The sequence below is a fragment of the Salmo trutta genome, chromosome 26, assembly GCF_901001165.1.
Source record: "Salmo trutta chromosome 26, fSalTru1.1, whole genome shotgun sequence".
NCBI classification, from domain to species: domain Eukaryota; kingdom Metazoa; phylum Chordata; class Actinopteri; order Salmoniformes; family Salmonidae; genus Salmo; species Salmo trutta.
Window position 1 is genome coordinate 6,517,889 of NC_042982.1, and position 10,141 is coordinate 6,528,029.

Sequence of the window (10,141 nt, forward strand, 5' to 3'; positions counted from 1 at the left end):
CAGAGCTTGAGAGGATCTGCAGAGAAGAATGGGAGAAACTCCCCAAATACAAGTGTTCCAAGCTTGTAGCGTCATACCCAACAAGTCTCGAGGCTGTAATCTCTGCCAAAGGTGCTTCAACAAAGTACTGAGTAAAGGGTCTGAGTACTTATGTAAATGTCATATTTAAAACATTTTTTTTTTTTAAATACATTTTTGCTTTCTTATTATGGAGTATTGTGTGTAGATTGATTAGGGAGGAAAAACTATTTAATACATTTTAGAATAAGGCTGTAATGTAACACAATGTGGAAAAAGTAACGAGGTCATGGTGGTCACACACCTACACACAATTGCTTGGTTAGAAAATAGGCTTTATTTCCTGCCGTTTTACAATGTGGTACAATCACTAAACAGACAGATTCATGCCAATGATGTTGGTGTCACATTGAACAAAGAGTTTCAGTGAGTAAATAGCTTCAGTATGGAATAGCCATTATTAAGACAATATAATTGCATTAACGTTAAAGGAACATTTGCGATAATATAACAGAAAACCACTACCCAGACAAACATAATAAAATATGACTCATGACAGATCATAAACATGCTCGTTTTTCTTGCAAGCAAATAAAAATTGCTAAAAGATATACTGATATCTTAAATGGGTCATCTGTGATAGCCACATACATTTTTTGGAGTTTTAAATGAATGATATACAAATTGACTCTTGAAGAATATAATGTATGCCTCATGAGCTTAGTTAAACTGTCCTACCCCATCAGAACCCAAAATAGACGTTTTCTTTTTAAAGCCATTGTAAGCAATGTAATTGTGAACAAACACTGTATTGCCTGAAAACATGGTTAAAAGTATCATTTTGAGCACCTGGAGAGGATGGAATGGAGAGGGTAGGAATGATCAGAGATGAATCTTATGGTGTCTGAGAAAGGTATTTTCATCAAGATGTAAGTGTTGCCCGGCACCAGTTCAGGGGAGCTGCAGTGGTCGGGTAATGTGACGTAGTGAGGGGAAGGCAGGGGGTTGACATGGCCACGTGAGGCCAGCATGTACATGGCGTTTATCATCACAATGGACCGCTCGTTCATCTTCATGGACACACTCTCCACTGTCCCCAGCAGAACTGGACACACACACACACACACACACACACACACACACACACACACACACACACACACACACACACACACACACACACACACACACACACACACACACCTTAGATCAGTTTTGTGAAGCTACTGTAAATCAATTAGTCTAAGTGCTTCCCAAAGGGATTCAAGTGCTTTCCAAAATGATTCAAGTGCTTCCCACAAAAGTAGATTCAAGGGCTTCCCAATGCTCTTGCTAAAGGCCAAAGTATTGAGTAATTTTTCCTTTGATCCTGTGCTTCAAACTGGAGGCCTTACCTCTGGTGTGACACAGGACTTCAGTCTTCAGATCCCCCAGTGGTAGAAGCCTGGGTCCTGAGGATAATGAATAACAGACAGAATCCAGGCAGGGACCCATGAAAAGACACCCCCTTTATCTTATTCTTGTATGCCATTTAGCGGACGCTTTTATCCAAAGCGACTTACAGTCATGCGTGAATTTTTACTAATGGGTGGTCCCAGGAATCAAACCCACTACCCCAGCGTTACAAGCGCCATGCTCTACCAACTGAACTACAAAGGACCACATGAATAACAAATAGAATCTTCACATAGAATCTTCATATCACTTGTCTGCCCTGTATGTACCGTAATTTCCGGACTATAAGCCGCAACTTTTTTCCCACACTTTGAACCTAGCGGCTTAAACAATGACGCGGCTAATATGGATTTTTCCCGCTTTCAATTTTTTTTGAAAGGAGATGACTACAGTGCTTTCAGTGCACAGGAGGAGGAAGATAGTAACCAATGACTTTCTTGGTAGGCTACTGTTTACTGCAAATGTTTTCTTTTTTTTGTTAGAAGCCGTGTTTCGTTAAAGCCTATTTATTTTTGTTACAAGCCGTGTTTCGTTAAAGCCTATTTATTTTTGTTACAAGCCGTGTTTTGTTAAAGCCTGTGTAAAGTTAATTTGTTTCAATGTACCGGTAGGCACCTGCGGCTTATAGACATGTGCAGCTTATTTATGTTCAAAATAATACTTTTTTAAAAATTCAGTGGGTGCGGCTTATATTCAGGTGCGCTCAATAGTCCGGAAATTACGGTAGGTCTTTCGGAGACCTTTCAGATATAAACTGTGACATAAATCATGTATGGATGAAAAATGGGAATCAAGTTCGGATTGTATCCGGTTCCCACTGACCTGGAATCATGTTCTTGCTGGTGGTGTGTGGTTCAGGCCTTGAGTACAGGACCCCCGCGCAGCATGACCACAGGGAGGAGTTGGGGTAGCGGTGCCCACAGCAGGTGAACCCTGGCTGGGTAGGGTAGACCAGGTTCAGCCCTGGGGCAGAGCAGCAGGTCTGCGTGGTGCCAGCCTCCATCAGGACACTCCCACAGCACTGGGCCTCCTCTGAGAGTCTGTCCTGAACCTGCAGGTTGTACAGAGTCCCAGCACAGCACTTCATCTGGTCACTGCTGTGGTCATAGGCCTTCCCTCCGCAGCAGGACTTGTTCCCCCACCTACTGTGTCTGGGCAGAGAAAAATATTTGATCTCCCTATATCAAAAGAGTCCATATCATCTCTCAGAATTTGGTTCCTGTTGTGCTGTCATGTTGGGTGAGATCAGAGCCATATGTACTGATAATTATTTATCATTGATTGGATTTTACCCAGTCTATTTCGATGAATAGCTCTCAAAGAAATGGTATCTGGAGAGTTCTAGCTCTAAAAATGATGAGTTTTAGCCAATTGATTACTTGAATCCACAGATTGAGCAATGAAGAGAGATGACCAGTAGCATGTATTCATGGATGCCATGGGAAGCCAGGCTTCCCCAAAAAAATGGACCAAGGAAGAAATATAAAATAATGTCTCTTTTTGTTTTTATAATTTTCCTTCAATTCGCAAGAGGCTGAATGTATCTCACCGGAGAAAGCATCCGAACGAGCGAAACAGAGCCCCTGTGTATGTGTCGGCCATCTATCTGATGCTGTCAGGTCATATTGTTGCCACGTATAGCATTAGATGAAAGGGAAACCGTTGAGCATTTGGCCTCCCTTGATAAAAAAGTATAAAATAATAGCCAATCAACATTGAGCTATACTGAGTGAGCTCAACTGTGAATGTTCCTGGTGCACCAAAAAAAAGTGTCAAGGGAAGCCAGTTTGGATTTGGCTTCACTCTTATCACATCAAATAAAGATAAATACGTTGTTGAGAGAAACAACTTCAATTGCTGCATCTAATTGTGTTGTTTACCTCCAGAGGCTAGCTAGCTAAAATTGTCCCTTTGCTAAATTAGCCATGGATGGAGATAGGGATTTGTACTTGTGGTTTTATTTAATTCTACGTACTGGCCAATGATTATAACGGCGATTCTGATTCAAACATAAATTCATACATTGTGCCCCTGGACCGAGAGGACGGAAGTTCAATATGTAGCTAGATGTAGAAGGCTAATATTAACTAGCTAACGTTGCCCATGAATGGAAGTTAGGCTAGCAAGCAAGCATTTTAGCCAGGTAGCCTAGGACAACAAAAATATGACAGAGTCATAGACCGTTTTGTTAACAGGAAAGAAAGGAGGATGGCATTGGCTTTTCTCTACAAGTAGGGTGAGTAAATTAGTTTTTCTTGAACAAATGCAAGCATGCACACGCACACACAAATCAGAACCATGGACAGCCATATCATATTTAGTTTATGTTTATTGGACTAAATAGTTATTGGTATCTTTTAGTTGTCACTGTATTAAACTAAGCAGAGGTAGTCAATGTATTCGACTAAGCAGAGGTGATTTGATAATGTTGAAGTCGAAATGGTGCTGAAATAGTGAAGGCAGCTCCTGTTTTCTTTGCAACTTGCGGTAACTCTCTGGTTCTAAATCATTAGTTTAGTAGTCGGCAACATTCTTGCTTGACCATGTAATATGCTTTGTGGACATCACCAGACAGAGCTTGCTCTCCAGTTTTGTGATGAAACAAAGGTATTGTTGAATTTATTTTGATTCAAATGAAAGTAGATTCAAGTGCGTCACTCACAAGTGCACTGCAGAGACCTCCCGCTTATTTCATGACCAAAGTATTCAGTAATGGTATCAGTGTAAATTCAGACTGCCATGCAAGTTCCTGGGAAAGCACTACGGGTTGCGACCCACAGTTTGAATGACAGGGTCATAGCCTTTTCACATTAGAGCATTGATTGTTAATTATGCGTTCGCCCACGTTTCCACTTGTTCTCTATAGAATTTAGATCAGCGTGTGATACAGACAAGATCGAAATTGTGGGGGGAAGTGAAAAGAGGGGTAAAATACCCCAAAAATATTTACAAAATAATTATATATATATTTCCAGTCTGTCAGGTCATGATACATTTTTCCATATTTCCAATTTACAGACTTCAGTCAATAATAAACACAGTTTACATGAAAAATACATTAGTAATGTCCCTAAAATCCCAAACAACCATCAACCAGCTTCCTCCCATAGCTGCGGGAAGTAGGGATGCTGAGGGTGCTGTAGCACCGCTTGAAAAATCACAAAATATATATATATATTTTTTAATTAAATTTAAATAAATGGTGCACTAGGCCTTTATTACTCTTGTTTGAGCAAAGAAGAATCCTGGCTAGGTTCAACTACCTATAGTTTCCACTCTATAGAGCAACTCACTTGTGTCCGTTGCAGCAGATTTCATACTGAGGGTCGTATGTGTCCTCTCCACAGCAGTGTTTGCCTGGATCGTTGAGATGAATGTGTGAACCACACACCATGTCATGGGATGGCAGATACAAGTGGCCACCTGGGGAGCACTGGTACCTATCCTCCACCACACGGTGCAAGGTCTGGTTACAGCACAGCACCCCTCGGTCCTCTACACCATACGGAGTTGTAACGCAGCACTGGGAGAGAGACACACACTAGTCAGCAGGGTAACAACACACACACACACCTGTCAGCAGGGTATCAACACACTCACAACATGAATAACAGACATGCAGACACACCGTAGCATGCACACACCCATAATTCAAACACAATCACAAAAGAAAGTCAACTTGCTATAGTGAAAAAAGGGAAGGTGTCTGAATACATGTCAAAATTCATACAAACAAAAATTAAGATCAAAAAGCAAATTTAAGGTTAGAAATTAGGGTTAGCAGTGTGGTTACAGTTAGGTTTAAAATCTAACTGTCTTACCAGCGGACCTGTCTTCTACCAACAGAGCGCCAAGCGAAAGAGGAGCTACTCTACTCTTAACTGATTGCAGGGTGGGGCTTACAGAACTAAATGTGCTGCCAAAACTGACATAGTACCGCATATAGCCTTTGTAAAGCAACCACCATAAATAGTCATTGTTACTGGTAAATCACGGGGCAGATTGTCTCCCTGACAGACTTTTAGATGAAGCAGCACTCTAGAAAATTGAGTATAGGACACCCTCTTCCCACTGGGCCCCTGTCTAAACATTCTGAGTGGACTGAAATGGGTCTGTGGATAATGTATAGTGTCAGCCTTGCCTTAAAATGCCACCTTTTAGTTATTTTGACCATTTAAATAATGCAAATACACAGATACATCCCTGTGCTGTACAGCATTGTCTTTATGCCTTGACAAACAACAACTCATTTACATTTACATTTACGTCATTTAGCAGACGCTCTTATCCAGAGCGACTTACAAATTGGTGCATTCACCTTAAGATATCCAGTGGAAAAACCACTTTACAATAGAGCATCTAAATATTATTTTTTTTTGGGGGGGGGGGGGGGGGTAGAAGGATTACTTTATCCTATCCCAGGTATTCCTTAAAGAGGTGGGGTTTCAGGTGTCTCCGGAAGGTGGTGATTGACTCCGCTGTCCTGGCGTCGTGAGGGAGCTTGTTCCACCATTGGGGTGCCAGAGCAGCGAACAGTTTTGACTGGGCTGAGCGGGAGCTGTGCTTCCTCAGAGGTAGGGAGGCGAGCAGGCCAGAGGTGGATGAACGCAGTGCCCTTGTTTGGGTGTAGGGCCTGATCAGAGCCTGAAGGTACGGAGGTGCCGTTCCCCTCACAGCTCCGTAGGCAAGCACCATGGACTTGTAGCGGATGCGAGCTTCAACTGGAAGCCAGTGGAGAGAGCGGAGGAGCGGGGTGATGTGAGAGAACTTGGGAAGGTTGAACACCAGACGGGCTGCGGCGTTCTGGATGAGTTGTAGGGGTTTAATGGCACAGGCAGGGAGCCCAGCCAACAGCGAGTTGCAGTAATCCAGGCGGGAGATGACAAGTGCCTGGACTAGGACCTGCGCCGCTTCCTGTGTGAGGCAGGGTCGTACTCTGCGAATGTTGTAGAGCATGAACCTACAGGATCGGGTCACCGCCTTGATGTTAGTGGAGAACGACAGGGTGTTGTCCAGGGTCACGCCAAGGTTCTTAGCACTCTGGGAGGAGGACACAAGGGAGTTGTCAACCGTGATGGCGAGATCATGGAACGGGCAGTCCTTCCCTGGGAGGAGGAGCAGCTCCGTCTTGCCGAGGTTCAGCTTGAGGTGGTGAGCCGTCATCCACACTGATATGTCTGCCAGACATGCAGAGATGCGATTCGCCACCTGGTTATCAGAAGGGGGAAAGGAGAAGATTAATTGTGTGTCGTCTGCGTAGCAATGATAGGAGAGACCATGTGAGGATATGACCGAGCCAAGTGACTTGGTGTATAGTGAGAATAGGAGAGGGCCTAGAACAGAGCCCTGGGGGACACCAGTGGTGAGAGCACGTGGTGCGGAGACAGATTCTCGCCACGCCACCTGGTAGGAGCGACCTGTCAGGTAGGACGCAATCCAAGCGTGGGCCGCGCCGGAGATGCCCAGCTCGGAGAGGGTGGAGAGGAGGATCTGATGGTTCACGGTATCAAAGGCAGCAGATAGGTCTAGAAGGATGAGCGCAGAGGAGAGAGAGTTAGCTTTAGCAGTGCGGAGAGCCTCCGTGACACAGAGAAGAGCAGTCTCAGTTGAATGCCCAGTCTTGAAACCTGACTGATTAGGATCAAGAAGGTAATTCTGAGAGAGATAGCAGGAGAGCTGGCCAAGGACGGCACGTTCAAGAGTTTTGGAGAGAAAAGAAAGAAGGGATACTGGTCTGTAGTTGTTGATGTCGGAGGGATCGAGTGTAGGTTTTTTCAGAAGAGGTGCAACTCTCGCTCTCTTGAAGACGGAAGGGACGTAGCCAGTGGTCAAGGATGAGTTGATGAGCGAGGTGAGGTAGGGGAGAAGGTCTCCGGAAATGGTCTGGAGAAGAGAGGAGGGGATAGGGTCAAGTGGGCAGGTTGTTGGGCGGCCGGCCGTCACGAGACGCGAGATTTCATCTGGAGAGAGAGGGGAGAAAGAGGTCAAAGCACAGGGTAGGGCAGTGTGAGCAGGACCAGCGGTGTCGTTTGGCTTAGCAAACGAGGATCGGATGTCATCAGCCTTCTTTTCAAAATGGTTGACGAAGTCATCCGCAGAGAGAGAGGAGGGGGGGGGGAGGGGGAGGAGGATTCAGGAGGGAGGAGAAGGTAGCAAAGAGCTTCCTAGGGTTAGAGGCAGATGCTTGGAATTTAGAGTGGTAGAAAGTGGCTTTAGCAGCAGAGACAGAAGAGGAAAATGTAGAGAGGAGGGCGTGAAAGGATGCCAGGTCCGCAGGGAGGCGAGTTTTCCTCCATTTCTGCTCGGCTGCCCGGAGCCCTGTTCTGTGAGCTCGCAGTGAGTCGTCGAGCCACGGCGCAGGAGTGGAGGACCGAGCCGGCCTGGAGGATAGGGGACAGAGAAAATCGAAGGATGCAGAAAGGGAGGAGAGGAGGGTTGAGGAGGCAGAATCAGGAGATAGGTTGGAGAAGGTTTGAGCAGAGGGAAGAGATGATAGGATGGAAGAGGAGAGAGTAGCGGGAGAGAGAGAGCGAAGGTTGGGACGGCGCAATACCATCCGAGTAGGGGCAGAGTGAGAAGTGTTGGATGAGAGCGAGAGGGAAAAGGATACAAGGTAGTGGTCGGAGACATGGAGGGGAGTTGCAATGAGATTAGTGGAAGAACAGCATCTAGTAAAGATGAGGTCAAGCGTATTGCCTGCCTTGTGAGTAGGGGGGGAAGGTGAGTGGGTGAGGTCAAAGGAGGAGAGGAGTGGAAAGAAGGAGGCAGAGAGGAATGAGTCAAAGGTAGACGTGGGGAGGTTAAAGTCACCCAGAACTGTGAGAGGTGAGCCATCCTCAGGGAAGGAACTTATCAAGGCATCAAGCTCATTGATGAACTCTCCAAGGGAACCTGGGGGGCGATAAATGATAAGGATGTTAAGCTTGAAAGGGCTGGTAACTGTGACAGCATGGAATTCAAATGAGGAGATAGACAGATGGGTCAGGGGAGAAAGAGAGAATATCCACTTGGGAGAGATGAGGATTCCAGTGCCACCACCCCGCTGGCTCGATGCTCTAGGGGTATGCGAGAACACGTAGGCAGACGAGGAGAGAGCAGTAGGAGTAGCAGTGTTATCTGTAGTAATCCATGTTTCTGTCAGCGCCAGGAAGTCTAGGGACTGGAGGGTAGCATAGGCTGAGATGAACTCAGCCTTGTTGGCCGCAGACCGGCAGTTCCAGAGGCTGCCGGAGACCTGGAACTCCACGTGGGTCGTGCGCGCTGGGACCACCAGGTTAGAGTGGCAGCGGCCACGCGGTGAGAAGCGTTTGTATGGCCTGTGCAGAGGGGAGAGAACAGGGATAGCCAGACACATAGTTGACAAGCTACAGAAGAGGCTACGCTAATGCAAAGGAGATTGGAATGACAAGTGGACTACACGTCTCGAATGTTCAGAAAGTTAAGCTTACGTTGCGAAACTCAACAAGCGTATGGAGGATTTATCTGTTTTACTTTAAATTGAGGAGAACTGATTTTTATGTAGCGGAGGAGGTTCAGTGAACTAAGCTCTAGCTGTAGGCCTAAGCTCTGGACTTACCAGGTTTTTTCCAAGCACCCTATTGGACAGCTTCCCGGCACAGCAGATTTTACTGTCTGGATTGTTTCCCTGAGAGCCACAGCTAGCACCATTGTAGAGATCTGGTTAGAGAGATGGGAACGAGGAAGGACAGCGATGGGGATGGTGGTGATGATCAGATCAAGACTGGTAAATAATCTGTCTGACCTGGCAGCATTTACTGTACATACTGTAAAATCAGCATCCATACAATACAGTGCGATGACTGCTGAACAAAACTGGTCATCTGTTACAAATATGGACTGCTTTTTCATCTACATATTTGATGCATTATGGCCTTGTAGAGAAATGTTACAGGAAAACCCCCAAAATTTGAGTAGAGATTGGGCGATTCGACTGATGATATAAAACAGCTGTTTAATGCTGTTTCCTCCCATGTGTGGTATGTGGGAAAGGGGGACACCTAGTCAGTTGCACAACTGAATGCATTCAACCGAAATGTGTCTTCCTCATTTAACCCAACCACTCTGAATCAGAGAGGTGCCTCCACGTCATTGGCACTCGGGGAGCAGTATCTTTCTTTCGTGGTAGAGCACCTAATCTTCCACAAGAACTCACACACGTGTCTCATTTAAGATTTTATATTTAATAACGCTTTCTGGAGTCTCATGGAATGCATTTCCAATGTCTCCATCGGGCTTCTCTGTCTGTGTGTGTATAAATAGCACAAAGATGCACACCCAGTCTGAGATGGTGGGAAAGTACGTACTGTGGAAAGTATTTTCCCACTTTCTCAGACTGGGTGTGATACTGCTTGTCCCAGCTTTCCCTTGGTCATTGGCTGTTTGGCCCAAATCACTGACATCTCTCCTGGAAAATATCTGTGGAAAACATGTATTTTTCGAAAAGGACATTGTAATTAAGAATACGTCCATATCTATGTAAGGTATAGGCATACCGGTCAGATTTTCTTCATAGGATTTTTCAGACGACTCCTCTCTATCAGAGTCATTCTCTGATGAATAAGAGTCTGCAGCCTCATTGTTTTCAGCCATGCTTATTTCTAAAAGATAGCCAAAAGAAGAATGCTAAATTGAGGCAAGCTAAATCTGC

General features: G+C 45.3%; 1 protein-coding gene across 1 annotated transcript; it reads right to left on the bottom strand.

Annotated features, from left to right (window-relative positions):
- Positions 1-332: 332 nt before the first annotated feature.
- LOC115162785 (galaxin-like) lies at positions 333-10,083 on the bottom strand. Its single transcript, XM_029714211.1, has 6 exons — positions 9,987-10,083; positions 9,050-9,150; positions 4,767-4,996; positions 2,296-2,624; positions 1,413-1,469; positions 333-1,123 (listed from the first exon to the last, which is right to left on the bottom strand). The coding sequence occupies exons 1-6, from the start codon at positions 10,081-10,083 to the stop codon at positions 855-857; spliced, it is 1,083 nt and encodes a 360-aa protein (XP_029570071.1). The 3' UTR covers positions 333-854.
- Positions 10,084-10,141: the final 58 nt, after the last annotated feature.

What these genes read in the sequence shown, in the direction of transcription:
- LOC115162785 (XM_029714211.1), bottom strand. Translation starts at nt 10,083, where the DNA reads ATGGCTGAAAACAATGAGGCTGCAGACTCTTATTCATCAGAGAATGAC. An exon ending in CAGCAAGAACATGATTCCAG is followed by an intron (nt 1,470 to 2,295) that starts GTCAGTGGGAAC and finishes CATTATCCTCAG; the next exon opens with GACCCAGGCTTCTACCACTG. An exon ending in AGTCCTGTGTCACACCAGAG is followed by an intron (nt 1,124 to 1,412) that starts GTAAGGCCTCCA and finishes GTGTGTGTCCAG; the next exon opens with TTCTGCTGGGGACAGTGGAG.